The following is a 20,698-nucleotide window of genomic DNA, read 5'->3' as shown; positions in this document are numbered from 1 at the left end:
TTTTGCTTGTAAGTGACTGAAACAGAGAGCTCCATTAAGTCTAGTTCTGCTTTGCAGAATTCCTTGTCAGTGAACACACACAGAAAAGCAGTCTTATAGTCCCTTCAGTAATTGAGTTCTTATGCCTTAATCATTCAAACACCTCTTCAAACACCTGAAGTTCCTAAGTGAGAGACAAAACTTCACATATTTAAATGAAGAAAAGCTTTTCTGAATTAGAACTTATTTTATGAACAAAAGCAACGAACAGTTAGAATAAAAATACAATGGACTGGATGTGGAAATACAGGAAAAAAAGCAATGAATACAGATCGTCATCAAAGCTATATGGCCCAAACAGGTAGTTTTTCTAGAGGTTAGTAAGACACACATTAGAGCAGAATTTCAAAGACCTTGAATATTTTCTAAATTACCAAATGCCATCTTGACACTTATATCAGAGCCCAAAGGAAAATTTTAATTCTTTTGATCTGAAAGTATGACAGTTTCTCTTGTCATGTCTTGCTATTACAAATTAGTAAAAAACATGAGCAAGAGGAAACAGCAACAAATTTTTTCTGGAATTCCTTTTATTTTAGAATTTAACTAAACATCCTTCCTGGAAAATTTGCTACACCTCTTCCTTTTTTAGCAGGCATTTCAATAAGAAAGGGCTGACCACTAGAAAAAAAGTCATTACATCAACCAGATACACTGTTATATAAAGATTTTTATTATGTTTTCTCATTTACAGTTGCATGCTCATTAGATTGAGATCCATGAATTATTTATAACATTATGTGAATATTAGCTCATACAGAAACATTCAAAGTTCTAACTGTTTACTTCTGATAGTGAAAGAGTAGAAGAGAAAATTTAACTTAACTTTCCCTGGTATTGCCATCCAGCTCCACTATCACTTCTAAATACTCATTCTTCAGAAAATGTTTTTCTGGTGTGAGTATTTTCCATCTGTATTCTTTCCCTTCAATGTTATTACTTCAAATCTGTTTGATCATAATGATGGCATTTTTAGAAAATCACAGCTGAGGCAGATAATGTTTCTGGATATCACCAGGCTTCTGAAATATTCTGATATGGAAATACATACAGTTTACATTCTACTATTAAAAATAGGACTTTGTTTTTTTTCTGAGACTCTTGTAAGTCATGCTCATAGACAGCATGTAGTACACTACACCAATTCAGAGGACTAGTGATGCCACATGAATACTTAACTTCTTCTAACCATCGCTTTAATTTAGTTTCAACTTTTTTTTTCTTTTTTTGAACTATAGGAGAATTCCTTTATAAAACTTTATAAAAAATGAAAGCAGACTTAGTAGACTCTGTAATTACCTACATCTTCAGTACTTCTAATTGTCTGCATTTTCTAATGCAGTGTCTCTCCAAAGGCTACAAATAGCAAGTTAAATGCCTACACATTTCCTTAGCCTGAAAACAAAGAGTATGAAAATCTGCAAGAAAAAGGATTAAAAATTTTAGATGTAGTGACAGCAAACAAGGCCATCAGAGAACAGTGGTGGAATGTGAGAATTTACAGAGGCACACTAAAGGCCAAGACAGGTTTGATGAGGATCAGGAACAGAAGACCCTGCAAGCTAGTCAGCCAGCTACGTATAGCTTTTAAAATCCTCTGCACAATGCTATCTGTCAAAGAGGCATCCCAAGAAAAATAACGTATCTATCAGCCAAGGGTTATTTAATATCCCTTTAATGGACTTTCTTTGGAGCTATCCTTTACAGAAGTAAACAGAGTAAATTTCATGATTATAATTGTTTTATATGAATAATCAATAATTAAAATATTAGTAATTATTGATCATTCAATTCAATTAGTTAAATGATTTGAATAATCAATAACTAAAAACATAGTAATATTAGCTCTGTATTTTTAAAGCATTTAAGATTTTTTTATTTACTGTCAGTGGATTATTTAACAGTAAGTGTAACAATGTACATCATTTTACTACGTATTTTGGGCTGCAATGTTTTCTTAAAATATTACTTTAAAATATATTGCATAATGCCCTAAAATATTAAGTATGCAGGTTTTTACTACTCCCGTAGTAAATACTTCAATACTGCACACTGGTATTTGCAGCCAAAGCAGTGCTAGTACTTAGCTATTCAATATGTTATTCAGTCTAGCTTCATGTTACTCTGCTCCCATAACCAATTATTCTTCTCTTCCAAAAGACCTCTGAATGTGAGAAACAACGAACTCATTGTCAGCAAAAAATAAAACAGACCTGATAAATCGATAAAAATACAAACGTAACTTCAAAATGTAACTTTCAACTGAAAAGTTAAAGTCAACAAAACAGATTTCATATTTCAAAATTAATAGAGCATGAGCGTGATCTCATTTAACTGAAACCAGTGAAAATTATGTAGTATACTTTACAAGAAGCACGATAATATGTTCTGGGCTCCTTTCTATCCTAGCCTTCAAGAATGCTTCTCCAGCTCACTGTTACACACACATCTGGGTGTAAAATACATACACAAATGACTCAAGCAAAAGATGCAGCATAAAGATTAAAATGTACCCTTTGCTTATATATGATAGTACCAGATAGAACACTGCTGGGAATTCATAACCCACTAGTGCATCTAACTAAAAATTTATGCTATAAAAGAATATATACAAATGACTAAGCAAAACACTCAGCATAAGGATTAAGACTTCTTACCCCATATTTACATTGGCGGGATGTTGCTCCATACTGGAAGCGACATTGTTCATCAGCATCATACACCTGACCTGGGGCCACAGCTGGATAAAGAAAGTCACGCTTGGGAGGTTCATTATCAAGGCAAGTACCACGGCCCGAACTGTTCAACATAAAGGACCAAAGGAATTAGGAATTCTACTGACTGTAAATCACAGCAATGATATAATGCATCTAGCTCTTACTTTTAACAGCCATGGGTGTGAAACAAGTATGATTTCAACAAAAAAAAACAGAACAATGGTACACCCACGGTGAAAAAACATAATTAGGGGGAGTTAAGAGATCAAAATAATTTTTCATTGTAATTATTAACAAAAATGCTTATTTAGGTCATATGTTATCCTTTCAAAAAGCATGATAATTACTGAGCCACTCGAGACTGATTTTCAATTCTGTTTAAATATTCCTACTTGTTTTCATTGAAGAATAGCTACATTTGGTCACAGAAAGAAAAATAAACAAATTAAGCAGATAAATTAAGTTTATAATTCTTAATGATCTTTTTGACCATTCAAACAGGCAAGTACTTGAAAACATAACAGATACACACAACTTAACTGATTTATATAAAACACATTTAAATTTCAACATGAATAAATGTCCAAAGAACTAGGACTGTAACATGCATTATTACTCCTCCATGTGAGAGAACAAAATAGTTACAGTGATAAAAATTGCTCAGAATCTTAGAATTTACCTCTACTTGGGTGAGTAAAAGAATGTGTATGGATCTAAAGATAGCTTCCATTGCATTTAACTAAGATCATCTTCTTTCAAAACTTTCATATTCTTTTATAGTCACTGCCTTTTTTCAATGTATGCCCATATTCAACCACAATATTTTAGTGCAGTGGAACAAATAACAAAGAAAGCCAAAGGCAGATGGAGTTCTTTCGTTTAGAATATTTTATACTTTACTAAATATAATTATTCAGTTTTATTTAGTCAGTGAGCATGAAAGAGGACAGATGCTTTTTTACTCTCATTCACATGTGAATAAGTGAGGATTTTTAAAGAATTCTTATGCCAACACTTCCAATTTTTTTCTGACATTCCTACAAATTTTGCCAGCACTTATGTTTCTTTTTTTTCAAATCTTTTCCATGCATCTTGCCAAAGGAACATAATTTCAATAGTGAGTGCTCCACACTGTTTTGTGAAGATCTCCAATTTTCTACTTCTTTCATCTGCAGATAAAAACAAAAAGGCTCCTTTTTAACTGTACCACTAATTACCTCATCTTAACCTTAATTTGTTAATTTCCTCAAAATATAAGAGCAGACCTTGTGGAAAAGCCCAAACAACCACTATCACATCTGAATACACAGCAACAAATTCACTAATGAACTAAGTAATAATAATAAAAAAGCTACTCAAGTTCTTTCCCAAAAAGTTCCATATGATTCACCTGCACCTCCCCCAGCCCAAACCAAGGCATAAAATCCTTCCTTTCACCCAATCAGGGCTTAAAATGTTAAATACATGATTCTAGCATTAAAAAGTAACGCACTTGTCCCTATATTCCAGTTGTTATTACTACAAGCGCATGCATTCGGCTGAAGTTGAGAAACTATCATGGGTTCTTCTGAATCTAAAGCATTTCAGTTTTGTATTCCATGCGCACGAGGAGTACATCCTAATAATTCCAATATGGAAATAAATCAAATACAATCTAAGCATTCTGCATTGTTCAAACCAAACTGCAGATACTAACTTGTTTAAACAAGCCATGGGAAGCTTAACATTTGACGCTATACATAACAAGAATATCTCCACAGATGCAACTAGTGCAGAGTTTGGTATGTAACACATAATCCTGTAAAAAGACAACCATTTAAAAACCTATCATTACCATTGGCCACAGGCATATAGATCCCTGCACAGATTAGATTAAAGATCAAAATCTTAATCTTTAAATGTACTGAAGTTGACTGGGTGTCACGAGACTGTTTTCTTTTTCTGCTCACCACTGCAGAGTGTGCTTCCTAGCTGCCCCACCTTCGGCATTACAGCAAGGCCTTTGGTTTTTGGACATTCTCTGTCTCATTTAATTGATTTATTAGTTCAATTATTTTGTATTGTATTATCTCACATTCTGCTATCATATTTAGTAAATTAGCATTCTCCATAAATTAGCTCTCTGCCACTATTTTTTTATGCCCATCTGCCTACCTTTTCCTTCCCACTTTCCCAGGGCATGGGTTCATGGGTCAACCCCTTCCCATTAGTCACGGAACAGGCCAAACCAGGACAGAACTGTGACATTCTCTGAAGACAGCATTTTTATTGTAACAAAAAACAGCTCTATTAATAAAAAAACAAGAAATGGTCTAGTAAGTAGTAACAAACTTATGAACTACTTCTCTCAGGTTGAATATTAATTTCTTTTTCCTTCTGCTTCAGTTTTATTATCTCTTTCAAAGAATTTGAAAAAAAAGGGTGTTACAAAATCAGTGGGGGAACCTAAAATGAAATGCTGTATGTGTAGATAGTGAGAATGATAAGGACTTTTCAATATCTTCATTTCTGCAAATTTAACTATTTCTACTCACCAACAGTTTCATTGCTTGTGATTTTTTCTTACATAGGAATTGAATATAAATTAAAAAAAAAAAACAACACCCACATGATATCAGAGACAGAACATTTGTATTTTTGAAGAGGGATTGAGTAAGTCTTCATTGTCTGCTATAGGAATAAGATGAACTCAAACTCAAGACACATTCTCCTTACTCCACAAGATACCACACTGGTACTCAAGCATTTTCTCGTTTTCTAAGTTAATTTCATTAGTTTATACGGGGCACATTAGGACTATTTTCCATCATAAAATTGGAAAGCTTCATGCCATTTTACTGTTATTAACAAAAGTATTCCGGTATGATGTGTCAAGAAACAAAAGTAAAGTAATCTATAATGAAGTTCAAAATTTAATTTGTATTACAATATTTCAGGCTAGAAAATTAATCTCATTTCTGTCCGAAAGGACACCAAGGATACTACATCCTTCTTTAAAAGCTCACAATCTCAAAGTTTCCGTCACTGTCAAACTGATTGATCAAAATGACAGCAACAAGGGACTCGATGCTAGACTCTTTAGCATATAACAGTGACAACCTCTGTGCAGTCATCACTTTCTATGCAAGGCTGCTGAGAAGAAAAACCACCCATGTAGACCCTTCAGGGTTTATGCTCATGTTCAACTATTTATTCTCACATATCTCAGGAACATACATACTTCATTAAGACTCCTTCAATGGCTGAGGAAAACACCCAGAACATTAGCACAGAAAATGAGTTTGAGATGTTAGAGAATTAGCTCATTCATTATAATACATGCTTGCATTATATTCCAATCATATAGATAAACATTTAGATAGTATGCATAATATTTTCTTTGATCATATTACAAATTTCCCATAAAAACATGGAAAATACCAACACTAAAATAACTTAAGTATAAACAGTGCATTTATATATTTACACAGCTATAAAAATATAAATTACTTATATACCTATAAATAACATTTGGCTTTTATCAAAAGACTTACTGCATATATACTATATATTTTTCCTGAGTAAAAACTGATTTTTAAAGAGTACCAAGATATATTTCTATATGGGCTACAAAAATTGCTTAACCTGACATTAATGAATAAACTCTGCAAACTGCTCAATAATCCATAGATAATAACATATAAATATTTGTATAATAAGGGCATAAGTAATGGAGATATGATTCAGAGTGGTATGTTTAAAATTAAAAATGAGATAAACAGGATTACTAAATGCAAACGTTGTTGAACTCTGAGAAATTAAGATATTGACGTGGATTTACTAGACTCTTATGATATGTTCTACTACTTTTCAGCCTTTTACACAAGGCTAGCTCCATTGCTGAGTAGCTATTTCATAGCAAATACACTTCAATTTTGCACAATGTTCTTCTAATGCTCATTTTCTCTTTTGTTTTTTAGTAAATAATTTGTTATTTCTTTAATGCATATTTCACTCCATGCTATGTTCCCAAGCATTCTTTTCTTCTTCTGATTAAATATCCAGCACCCTTATTAGGAAAAAAACCTACTGAGCCATCTATCAAAATCATCTGCTCTACCCACCAAAATCTACTGGTATCCATCCTGGAGAATTGGAGAGACACTAAAAAAAAATCATCCAATTTGTTCTATTTCCATTTCATCAGACACTCTATAGGAACCTGCAACTAATTCTGCCCTTTACAATTTACTTAAATTAATAAAATAAAAAGAACAAGTAAACAAAGACTATTATTTGAAAAGTCAATACTCAGAAACATATTGCAAGCCAGTGATTATAAAAACTGGTTCTTTTCTTTTTAAATGCAGCCTTTTAGGCTGACTTTTGAAGACTTTAGATCTAAAATAGTTACAGACATATGTCAGCAAAAAAAGACTTCTAATCTTTAAAGTGAAGGAAAAAACTATAGGTCAACAGATAATAACGGATGTGAATTTTCTACTTTTATTTGTACAGAAAGAGATGGAATTTTGATATTATTAATGTGCCTTGTCTTACTAAACTAGTCTCCTGGAGTAACAGGGCATATCTGCCATACAAAGTACATAAGGCATATAAGGAAAGTATCTCGTATTATCCTGCATATTCACTTTTATGTCTGAGATTCTTGGTCAGATGATGCCTGAACACAGACACTGGAAGATTTTTTACATCATCTCTACGGGCTTGGGCAGCCTGGTCTAGTATTAAACGTGGACGTGGCCCTGCATGTGACGGGGGGTTGGAGATTCATGATCTTTGAGGTCCCTTCCAACCCTGGCCATTCTGTGATTCTGTGAGCTTCCTTGTGACTGAAGTATTTTTGGCTCAATTCCAGAGCTAGAAAAATCTAGTTACTCAGAGCTAAATCCTGCTGTATGGCAAATCTAGAGACTCTCCAAGAATATTCTGTGACAGATCTTACTTATTCAAATAGTTAAAAGAGTTAAGGCTCTTCTTCATTCCTCTTCAAAAGACAAAAATACCTTTGAAAGACTGAGCTGGTTACGTGGCTTCTTGTTAAACCTTCTCCTATCTGACACTGATAAGATTTAACAAGTAGAGATTAATGACTCCAGACATCAAGCAGATTAGGTTATTACCAACTATAAAAGCAACTGAATAATGAAATGAAGAAGAAAGTTCTCTTTTTTAAATCTTGGGATCTGCATGGCCACGCCCTAGACAAATAAAGACTGGGTAAAACAAAACTTGCATTTTATATATATATATATATATATATATGCTGCACTCAATGAAGTTTTACCAATTGGTTTTCAACCACAGACAATAATTTTAGGGTTAGTTCACTTCTCAATGAACAGATTTTAGTTTCTACATTTCTCACAGGAACCTTTGTCTTGTAACACTGCTCTCTCACTCTTCAAATCTTAGTGAGTCCTTCTTGTATTTAATTCTATAAAAAGTTTAATGAAATTTAAAGCCCCTGTTAAGCATGCTAAACAATTCAGGTGATAAATTAAATCGTCCTTCACTTTAACCAGAGCTTACAGCCAACAGCTATTACCTGCTAGAAGAAACGTTTTCCCTATTAAAATGGTTCTCAGTTGCCATTTCACAGCCTGGGCTATCAGGTCATCATTCTTGGGAGTTTTGATGGACCTATTAGCAATATACACAGCTTTGCTTTGACTTCATTCCCATGAAGTCACATTCACCCTCTATCTGGCTGTCTCACAAAGTAAACTCTTTTCTCAACCAGAGTCTGGCTGAATTGACAACTTTTAAGTAATACTTAATGGCTATTCCTCAGTACCCTCAGTCTGGAAAATTTGTATCCAGATGCAGATCTTAAGAAGTCTTGAGAAAGTAGAGGCTAACACTGAGGTTCTGCTTTCATTGTCACCATGATGAGTTGTTTCAAAATGCTTCTGCCTGATGAGAAAGGACAGCATGGCATCAACACTACAAAATAAACACACAGTACAAAACTGTGCGGTTGCAAAGCAGTAGCCCAAGTCAGCATACTAACCTAGATGCACACTAACCTACCTTACCACAGTGAACAGTTACTGAGCTTCTGAACAAATGCATTCCAGCTGCATTGGGAGTCATGACTACTCTGCCTCAACTTTTATGGAGACCCACGCTGATAAATCTAAAATATGTTTTACCATACAGACTCATGACCTCACATTTCTTATTGAGTATGTTTGCATTTCGTTCCACAATGCTCTATTCTTGATGTTAAATATAACTAAGTGAATTCAATACAAGAAAAAAAAAAATACTTACAATCCTTTTTTGTTGTTTACTGGTTCTGTTGCAGATGTTTTCTCATTTTTTGATGCAAAATTGAAAAAAAAAAAAAAGGGCAGTATAAAATCTGTGTGAAATAAACACCTGCAGACAGAGATGACAGTGCCTTTTGAGGCTTTGCCTTTAAACCTCTGAATCAGCTGTTTCCTCATCTGCTGCTAAGTTTTGAAGAGAAATTAGGAAAAAACAAAAATCGAATAATTTTTCCTGTCTGGATTCAAACTGGTCAGCTATTACAGGGGCAGGCAGGGAATTGCTACTACGTGAATCTCACTATTTTTCTCTGCTTCTTGCTCACTGATCATTACCTGAAAATGAAAAGCATCTGCCATTAAGGCTGTTTTTACCTGAACAGATGGGAAAATTGAGGGGAGAGACTGGAAACTTAAGAAAAAAATATTCACTCTTAACTATTATTTTACCTTGCAAAATCTGGCAACGACTATTTCAAGAACAAAAGCATCAATTCATTTCTAGGATATTAAAAACCAAAACAAGAAGCAGCAGCACAGATTTATAACAAATCTCTAACTGATCATGTTTGAGAAATCTGAGTTTTTAAAAGAATGCATAAAAACCAAACAGCTAAGAACAACAGAAACACATTCAATACAGCATTATTCTCCCTTTGTAATAATGTAAGTACAATTTCAGTGGCATCTCACAGGCTTAAAAGTATTAGCAATTTAAAGAAACTTCACTGTGCTTCAGTGGAATGGAAAAGAATATCAAAGATGCTAAGAGTAAATAAAATAAATAAAATCATTTTAACAGAGTAGGAGAGGCACAAGCTAAATTTTTTTAACAGACATAGCTAAAAACTGACTGATTACTATATAAACAGAGGTAGCAAGTAAAGAAACGTGAAAGGTTGTTCAGAATGAAATTTAAAACTATGAAAAAATGTTCAGCAGTATTATATTTTAAGCATAATACAAGCCACAGAATTTATCATGTGTTTCCTTCTCTAAGGACATAAGTAAAAAATACTTTACCCATGGAACAGTCGTCATCAATTTATAAATCATTTTCAAAAAATTATGAATTAAAAATGAAGTTTAAAAGAGAGTGACAAATAGAAGGAAGACTATAAACAGCAAAAAATGTAATAGTAATAGACAAATCCCGAGTACTACAAGAAAGCATAGGAATATAGGAAGCTGGAGCATAGGAAGTTCCACACAAACGTGCATAACAACTTTTTCACTGTGAGGGTGATGGAGCACTGGAACAGGCTGCCCAGGGTGGTGGCTGAGTCTCTTTCACTTGAGACATTCAAGACCCACCTGGACACCTACCTGTGCAGCCTGCTGTAGGGAGTCTGCTTTGCAGGGGGGTTGGACTCAGTGACCTCTAGAGATCCCTTCCAGACTCTACAATTCTGTAAATCTGTGATTGTGAGAAAATAACTGAAATGTAAGCTGGTGGTCAGGGTTATTGGTAGTGTGGATTAGTCTCATAGCAGAGATGCAAAAATCCTATTCTTTCAAATAGCTGAAGTTTGGCTATATAGTATACTAGAAGGAGTACTATAGAGAGCAGCTCAGCTGAGCAGATATGACTGGCAGCGATCTTGAAGGTTTTTTTTCATACTGTTCGTGTTTAATTAATAAATGCATATCTCCTAAGAAAATAAATTATATTGTTGAGAAATCAGCATTACGCACATGTGGGATAATTCATTCAGTATGATTTAGTCTAGACACTTGTTTAAACACTCCAGCACATAAAAGTGGGTGTACTGTTCAGTGAGGTGATACAGAACACCTTAACCTGATACAGTAACCAAAACCAAGTATTTTCCTCTCAACAACCCCTAATATTAACACATTTGATTATGCTCATTATACAGACAGGGGGCCCAAACACATCTGTACAATTCAGTGATTCAGTGTGATAGTAGCTACATTTGAACCAGCTGAAGGAAAACGTTACTGGTCTGGATGGAGCCCTTAGGAAACAGAATTATTATTCTGAAGAAACATCCCTGAAAAAGTTCATTTTGTTCTTAGAAATCCAATGACTAGACTATCTGATTGGTTTAAGTCCACCTCTTAACACAAAGTGATTGAATTTCTGAACAACTTTTATTTCTTAAAGAATAATTTCACTGATGACACTGCACCTATCAATCAGCGTCAACCTGCTCCCATGAACCCACTGTCTCATACACATTTTAAAAACCATTATTAACTAGCTGTCAGTGAACTCACAGTTCTGTGCCTGTCTTTCAGTTGCTAACTACACACAATGGCTTCACTATGCGTCATGTAGAGAATGAACACATTTTTGATACTGATATATTTTGATTATTTTAATTTTTTTATGCAGAAGTAGAATTTCTGGTAGGAATCTATTTCTGGATAAAAATCACTATAGAAGTATAGATTAGCATGGTTTAAAGATATTAATATAAAAATCTATGACAGCTTCAAATCTGATTATTTTCATGAAAGTTGCCAATGAATACAGAAAAACCACAAGACTACATAAAAAAAACACATGAATGGGAGAACAAGGAAAAGGGCTTGAACCTTGTTCCCTTCTTGCATTTCCTCATGTTACACATATATTTAAACAAAAAATTACTTCCTATTAATCACTGACAAATTCTCATCTTCCCTATTTCTCACCTTGAGATTAAGTAAAGAGAATATGATCACGACTTTAAAATGTTTGAATAGATTAAAACTTAACACCAAGAAAAGGGGAAAAGATTAGAAGCTTTTGCCAGTACACAGGAAAAGAGCTCTACAACGTAATTCTTCACTCATTTGTGCTTTTACATTCTAAAAACATAAATCATTAGAGCCAGCCACTGTATATTTACTAAGTATTTATTCTGAAAGGTGTGAATTTTTCTAATAACTCATGATTTTTCTTGAGAGATTACTTACTCTAAAAAACTGGTGATATAATCCCGACTGCAGGCTGACCAAGAGAAAGGATTGGTGTTTGCTGTAATATGAGCTGCCATTAGTTTTGCTGCTTCGTGACCTTTGGTCCCACAGGAATTTCCTATTCCATCATGGTTCATGCCAAAACTGCCCAAAAGAGGAGAAAAACAGTTCATTATTCTTCTACAGCATCAGACATCTCACAAAATTAAATGTGATTTTTACAGAAATCATATTGGACCTCGGAGAACACAGTCACTATACGAGAATTCCAAGTGGAGAATTAAGATCAGTTATGTTCTGTTTAGTTTACTCAGACCTTGGAATGCTGTACAATTACTTAGCACTCATTTTCACAGTTTTGAAAGCATCTTCTTTTCTAAACCTTCAACAAATATTCAATGTTTGCAAGATGAAGAGCAGCCAGTACGGAATATACATTACAGCTTTAATTCTTCTGTTAGTAAACTGGGACAAATAGGGCACATGAATTTGCTGTAGCAGTATGTGTAGGCACACAGTAGCCAAGAATATTTTAAGCAGAATATGGGTTTTGCAATTTCCAGAGTTATACACTACTCATGCTCCCTCTAACCATTCACAAGGTGACTTGCAGTTTTTTCTATAAGAGCTGTCACTCGTCACGGAAGTTCAGAGCAACAGATTTAAAATCAGTAGAAAATACAGTAAGAAAACTCTGGGTGGAATTTGGCCAACAGAGATTTCCAAATTTATTGACTTTAAACAAAGATGACATGACTCTGGAAAAAGAAATACGGTAAAAAAATGCTTACAACCTAGAAATCCCGTGCTACTGAAACTAGACCTTCAAGCTACAAACAACCAGTATAAATTAAAACTTTGAGGTCAACTCAAAGAGAATCTATTTGAAAAGACTTCAATTATACATGTTAAAACTATCTTAAAATGAAATCTTGACTGCTGTTCCTAGATTGGCAGCCTGTACTTCACAGGCCTGACATCACTGAAACACCTGAAGAGAAATATAAAACTATGACCTCTGTTAAAGGTATACATATTTTTAAAATTCCATTTCCTTAGTTTGCTTTTCTTTCACTTGGGACAAAATACCTTGTTTATCTACACATTAACCTTCAGCAACATTAATTCCTGTTTATGAAACTTATGAAGTGAAAGAAGCAGGTACTGAGATACTTAAAAGCTTCTCTGAGCTTCAGAAAGAATGCTTGTCAAAGTGAATGTCGAAACTAAGCTGCATTCCCAGAGCAACACTTCTTTATGTGACATATGAAGAGGTCAGTTTGAAGCCTTCTGTGTTAGAAATTTTAAAAATATTTCTTTCATGATTTCTTACTTAATATTCAGGGATACAAATGTGTTGAAGACTCAGTTTTTTATTTCTAAAAACTTTTTCTTCTGATTACCAGAAAATACATCACTTCCATGCCTATGTTTTCCCATAGTCAGTAGCAATGCCTGCTCTTTCTTAGTTTGGGGTGTAATGTCTCATAAATGCAGAAAGTCACATGCTGTATTATGAATAGGAAACATTTGACTGACATTTTAGGTCATTCTCAAATGAAACTATCACCATTATACGAAAGAATTAGTGCTCTACAAAAAGATCTTGTTGAGCAATGTATGTGCTACAGCGAAACTATCAGATGAGAGTTAATTATCATTGTTAATTTGTTTTCATATTGATAAATTTTTAGGGGAGTGAAGGAGATAGAACTGAATCGGTCTATAATAAAAAAATGTACTTTATTGGCCTAGTTAATTGCCACCATTTCCTAGAATTAATGATATCAGTAGATGTAAGGAATTCTTTTTGAATGACCTCTGTACGATTTCTTGAAATGGAAAACCTTAATTTATAACAGTCCCTATGAGTGTGTTGCTTATAAAAATGGACATTTTATTATGTGGGAAAGAGCTACACTGGATCATGCTGCTATGCTTTTCTGTATGAGAAATACGTATTTCTGACACTCATCTTATTTCTAGTTAGCATGTTCCTATTGTCAAAGAAATCACAGTACTTCAGCAGTCTGGGAAATGAAAGAGTCCAAAAATAATTTTCATCTTTAGGGTCAACCAAGAACAAACTTCACAGTTAAGTATCCTTGCTTTTACCAACAGTCTGTGAAAGATAGTGGCAGCGGAATATCTGATCAAAAGTAAATCTTATGCATACAAGTACTCAAAACATTTCCATGAGTTGGTGGATTTATTCATTCATTTAAAAATATTAATTCAACTAAATCATCTATTCACTTTCACAATGGCTGTTTTACTTGCTGCTGCTTCTGAATTTAGTAGGAAAACTGACCACTAGGTGCAGGTCATTTTTCTGATACTAAGAGAGGAATTTTACAAAAATTATCTTTTTCCAAAGATGGTAGTGGCAGCATGCCCTTACAGCATACTAATTTACACTCCTATGGCAGATGAAAACATATTTTTGTCCAATGTATCTGCTTTATATTCATCGTAACACGTTACTTTCATTTGGTCATCATTACACTAAGGCTCCATCTTTCACAAAAGCATGTTTGCAATTCAGTTGGGGTGGGAAGGCAAATTAGAATGAAATAGTCCTCATAAAGGCACTGCCTTTTTCAAAATGACTAAACAGAAACAGACAGTATTTTTTTCACTGGCTTAAAGATCTTGTCCGAAACTGCCAATACAATTCTAGTTTTAAAAGAACACCCAGATAAGCATGGAGACCGTGACTCTAGTAACTCTGGGGGTTGGACTCGATGTGTGGAGATGCCTTCCAACCCCTGCAGTTCTGTGATTCTGTGAATTGACACAGGAGTTTTCTAAGAAATTACCATTTTCTTTACTATCTCAAGGAAAGATGTTTATGTCAGGAGCACTGAATCACTCTTTTTTTTTTTTTTTTTTTTAACAGCATTATGTCCACTCTTTTCCCAAAAGCTCACGTTTACATACAAGAACTATGCAAAGCAGCAGCAATACGAGTTTTAAAATCGTTGTAGAAACTTTCCTGCATTTTTTCCTGTTTCTTGTATACTGCTGAGAAATTCTAAATAAACAGCATATCTAGTGCTCTGTTTCTGTTTCATTTATTAACATCTGCAATAGAATAGCTTCTTTTCTTGGCAATGTTTTTACTTATATCTGAAAAAATTTCTCACAGGATCATTTGTAATACATATCTAACCTATGATGTGACCTCAAAAATCACAGGGGAGATAACTGGTCTCAGCTGCATTGAATAAAACAGTAACAGATAAACAGAAACCCTGGAGTAAAAGTCTGAATTGACTGAAATTATTTTTGTGAAACAGCCAGGATGCTTTTGCCTTAATTTATTATCCAAACACATAAGATTCAGATGAGGCAGATACAAATCAATCTGAATGCTCCTTAATACTGCTTACAGATGTTTATTTCATGTACCATGTACTTTTGTAACACTAAAATTAACTGGAATGTGCTACTCAGGTGAAATATTTTTTTTTCCTGACTTGTTAGCAATCTGTTACTTCTGCTTTCCAACATTAATACTAATGATCTGCAAGTAAGCCAATTCGTAGCTTGGAACACTGGGAACTGCAGAGATACCTAATGTTTGTTTCCTCTAAATACAATACAGTATTCGTAGTCATTTATTATTTTATTAATTTTTAATCACAGATTAATGAGTTACAGTACATATGGGAGAACCTGGCCTAATTCTCTTAAATCAGTGCCTCACACTTTGCTTTGTCACATGTTCAACAACAAAAGGAAGAAAATGCCTGAAAAAGAGACACTCAAAGAGTAAGGTGATGCAACAAAGTCATAGGCAAAATAAATACTGTAAAGATCAAGCTCTTATTTTCCTGTTTTCTGTATTTCAGAAGGTAAATTACAGCTCGGTAACTACATATAGCCATTAGGAAAAATAAATCTTCAAGAGAGAAAAGAAAGAAGATCTAACCTTAATAGGTTTCATTATACTAACTTATTTGACCTAGGAAAGACAAAACAAACACATATAAAAGAATGAAATGAGGCAACTTTCAGCTGAGTATCTTGTGTACCAGGTGCATCACTAGATCTCACTTGACTGAGTCAGTACACTAACTAGATACACTACTCCCACAGCTTTTCTGAAGAACGAAGCAAGGGGCAGGGAAGAGTGAAAACTGTGCACCAATGAAGTGTACTTTCAAGATTTCTAGTAGTAAATAACTACAGATACAATGAGAATATCGAAGGCATTCTTGAACAAGTCTTGCTGTATTTGATACAAGATATAAAGAACGAATTGCAATTTACTTGTGTTTATCTGCTTAGGTAAGACTGAACAACTTTCTCATAAACTTTACATCCATTTTATTTTTAGTTCGTTGTTCCAGTAATTGTTACACAGATGTCATTTAAATCTTCAGAAATCTTAAATTTCATCTACTTAAAAGTACTGTATTCATACAGCTTTGAATGACTACATACAGCCTATACTAAAAAAATCTGTAAACATTACTACACCCTTAAATGATCTTTTCACATCAGAACATACACAGAGAGGAAAAAGAAGAGAAAACTGGAATGTTTTGGTATCGTTTTGTTCAATGAATGAGCATGAATTCTGACAAGATATACTATTAGACAATAAAATACATTTTTCTACAATATCAGAGCTATTATATACATGTAACCCACACAGCAATTCCTGAGTGGATATACACAGTAATTTTGTTAATTATGCTCATACCTATTAATAGAAAAATAATGTAAATAATGTAAATTGATACAGAGGAAGTCTGCTTTTATAGCAGTAGAAGGCTAGTAATTTTTTATTTTTATTTTTCATCGTATCTTTCACACCATGTCACAACAGAGAGTTCTCCTTCACTGTGGAAGACCTAGATAAATTTCTAGCCAATGTTATTGAAGTATTGGTTATAGCTTCCTATCTGTATGCAAATTGCAGCTAACCCTTAAATGACATAAGAAAAAAGAAAAAGCAAGTATTGAAAATTGGCTTATTTCCATTTGGGATCACAGCCATTGATTTGTTGAAACTGACTGATACTGCATTTTTCCACTCAAGGAAGGGATCAAGATTAGTTACTTCTCTTTTTATTTGCATATCTTACTGTGGACTTTAGCTTTGACTGATAATTTCCTGTATTTGGAGATTATTATAAGTTTTGGGGCATCCCAATCCTTTACTCTGAAATAACGTAGAATTTCCAATTTCTACTTTAGTTAAATATGTTATTACCCTGCAAACTGGGGAACATACTGATTGAACAATAGTAGCTTTACAACAAGCATATGTGCCATGAAATTAAACACAATTTTAGCATGTTTCTAGCATAACTGTTTTCCTACTTATTTCCTAAATACTTTTCTCTTTGACTTCTCTCTCAGGATTAAACGCATACAATCTTGATACATTAGCATAATTTAGTATTAAATAAAATATACAACTATAAAAAAAAAAGCAATTTCACTGAAAAAAAACACAGCCTATTCAGAAACCAAGAGAAATAGCAGGCATCTATAGAAACACTAGAAAAAGAAAAGCAAAAATATTTCTTCCTGGTTTACACTGCCTTAGTTATCCAGTTTTCATGCCACAAGAGTAACATTAAATAATGTTTGCGTGCTTTGCAAAGGTGAAGTATGAACATAATAGGTTTCTACACTATAGGTCAAAGTGGAAAGCATTGCCTCTAATCAGGAAGCAAACTTTGGAGCTCAGATTTCCTTTGGAAATTCATGATGCCCTGAAGGTTACTATAAACTTTCTTTTCACTCCCAATTTATTCTTCCTATACTTTCGCAGAGGTCTGTTAAATGTTATTACATTACTTTTCCTTGATTAAATACTTTTATGTAAGACATGATCTTATTATTATATACTTCAAACAATATTTTCAACATATTTAGAATCATAGTCATTTATTTAGACATAAGCCTTTTTCATTTTTAAATGTAAACATACTACAGAAATGAAAATCGTTCTTGTAGACTCATATTTACAACATTTTCTTTAAATGCACAAAACATAATTAAAATGAAGGTCCTAATAAAGAATTTTTAATGGAAATTGTATTCCTTCATATTTGCAATATGAAAAGGCAGACAGAAAATAATATTCAATTAAAAGGAAGAGAGAGTATCTGGGTTTACGTGGCTGGTTAGGTCAATTTACTATCTCTTTGTTGTAGAGTTGTAGTGAGCTATAAGATTTCCCCTGAGATTAACCAATCCAAGTTCCCTCAGCCATTCCTCGTAAGACTTGTGCTCCAGAATCATCAGCAGCTTTGTTGCTCTTCTTTCAACATGCCCCTCGATGCCAAGGGCCTCGATGCCTTTCTTGCAGGGTGTGGCCCAAACTGAACACTGCACTCAAGGTGCAATCTCCAGTGGCAAGTACAGGGGAATGATCACTGTTCCACTCCTGCTGGCAACACTATTTCTGATACAAGCCAGGATGCCACTGGCCTTCTTGGCCACCTGGACACAATGCTGATTCAAGTCCAGCTGAGCATCAACCAATACCCCCAGGTCTGTTTCCTCTACACAGTCTTTCAGCCACTCTGCCCAAAGCCTGCAGTATTGCCTGCAACTGAAGTGAAGGACCCAGATCTTCATCTTGTTAAAGGTCATCTCACTGCTCTCAGCCCAGCTTCCCTGCCTGTCCAGATCCCTCTGCAGAGCCCTCCAACCCCCACAAAGATCAACTCTTCCTCTCAGCTTGATGTCATCTTCAGACTTACTGAGGGTGCACTCAATCCCCCCATCCAGGTCGTCAATAAAGATTCTGAACAGGACAGGCCCAGTACCAATCCCCGGAGAACACCGCTCTTGACTGGTCACCAGCTGGATTTAACTCCATTTACTACCACCCTCTGGGCCAGGCCTGGCCATCCAGACAGTTCTTTACCCAGTAAAGAGCATACCTGTCTAAGCCATCGGCTGCCAACTTTTCCAGGAGAATACTATGAAAGACAGAGTTAAAAGCTTTGTTGAATTCTAGGTAGACTTCATCAATAGCCTTTCTCACATCCATCACATCGTAGGAGATCAGGTTGGTCAAACAGGATCTCCCTTTCATGAATCCATGCTGGCTGGGCCTGATCCCCTGGTTGTCCTACACATGCCACATGGTCTCACTCAAGATGATCTGCCAATTACCTACACTGGCACCAATGTCAGGCCACTATGTCTGTAGATCCTTGAATCCACCTTACAACCCTTCTTGTAGATGGAAATCACATAGGCAGGCCTCCAATATTCTAAGACCTCTCAATTTGACCAAGAATGCTAACAGAAGATGGAAAGTGGCATGGCAATCACCTCCACCAGCTCCCTCAGCGTCTTCTGGTGGATCCCAGGTGGAGTAATAGGTCTCCAGATGTTTCCACATGAATGCTGGGGGTTTTATTCTGCTCCCCATCCCAGATTTCCAGGTCAGGGGATAGAGCACCCCAAGGATAACTAATCCGACTTTCAAAGACAGACGTAAAGAAGGCTCTGAGAACCTCAGCCTTATCCTCAGTGGTCACATTTCCCATTGCACCCAGGAAAGGATGGAAATCCTCCTTAGCCCTCCTCTTACTGTTAGTACATTTGTTAATTTTTTTTGTCTCTTTTACACCAACAACCAAATTGAGTTCAAGCTGGGCTTTTGCCTAATTCTCTCCCTGGCCCACTCTGGATTTTGTCTGATTAACAGCAGTATTAGCAGCAATATAAAGCTATTCTAAGAACTATATACAGGGAGAAATACTGTAAAACTCAATACCATTCTTTATGCTCTCAAGAAAAACTCAGTTGATTACAGTGCTACAGATGCCTTCAATAAAGCAGTTCATTATGAACCTTGTCTACACAGTTTAACTGCACAAAACAAGGATATATAAATATACATAAACTACAATTTTTAAGGAAGCCAAAAAAACACTTTTAAAATTCCATACAAATATTTAACAGAAAGTATGACTAGCCATAATAATCACTCTCATATTCTCTATCTCATAACGTCTCCATGGCTTTTCTGGATAATATTGTTTGACCAAATGTAAGTTACTAGAATAAATACAAGGGTAAACTAATTACATTTATTATGCTGTGGTACACAGAAAGACAGAATGGATAAACTAAGGGCTTCATAGAGTCACAGAATCATAGAATGGTTTGGGCTGTAAGGAACCATTAAAGATTATCTAGTCCAACCCCTCAGCCACAGGCAGGGATATCTTCCACTATAAAAGGTTGCCCAAAGCCCCCACCCATGTCATCCAGGAACAATTCAAGTGAGAGGGCATCCACTACTTCAGCCATTTGTTCCAGTGCCTCACCATCCTCACAGTGAAAAACATCTTGCTTATATCTAATAAAAATCTACCTCCTTTTCCTGTTTAAAACTATTGCTCTTTGTCCTGTCACTGCTAGGCCCAGTAAAAATTCTTTCTCCATTCTTATTACAAGCTTTAGCATAGATAAATCATTTAAATGGTTCTAATTTTCATCATATGTCATTTTCATCAGCCAATTTCCTATTTTCATCATATGTCTGAAACAGAAAAACAATAATTTTGGTGCAGCAAAAAAAAAAAACTTTTCAATGCTCCTTGAAAACACTATTTTACAAACATATGTAAGAACTTTCTAGTACACACATTAATAAAACTCACTTACAGAAGAACGAAGTCAAAAGGAATTATTAACTTCCTTCACAGAGACATTTAGTCACGTTATGTGTGAATAGGATTTGATGCTTGGATTTCA

General features: G+C 34.7%; 1 protein-coding gene across 3 annotated transcripts in view; it reads right to left on the bottom strand.

Annotated features, from left to right (window-relative positions):
- The window catches only part of ADAMTS6 (ADAM metallopeptidase with thrombospondin type 1 motif 6), a 152,146-nt gene that overhangs the window by 65,377 nt on the left and 66,071 nt on the right, over positions 1-20,698 (bottom strand). For all 3 annotated transcript variants that reach the window (XM_042825954.1, XM_042825952.1, XM_042825955.1), the window contains 2 exons: positions 11,954-12,100; positions 2,697-2,838 (listed from right to left, as the gene is read on the bottom strand). In XM_042825954.1, coding sequence (XP_042681888.1) covers positions 2,697-2,838; positions 11,954-12,100 — 289 coding nt within the window. The remainder of the gene's footprint in view (positions 1-2,696; positions 2,839-11,953; positions 12,101-20,698) is intronic.

This window comes from Centrocercus urophasianus, unplaced genomic scaffold (assembly GCF_019232065.1).
Source record: "Centrocercus urophasianus isolate 14NV4802_14NV808 unplaced genomic scaffold, USGS_Curo_1.0 seq_25, whole genome shotgun sequence".
Lineage (NCBI taxonomy): Eukaryota > Metazoa > Chordata > Aves > Galliformes > Phasianidae > Centrocercus > Centrocercus urophasianus.
The sequence above is the reverse complement of the archived record's forward strand: the minus strand, read 5'-3'. Positions and strand labels throughout refer to the sequence as shown.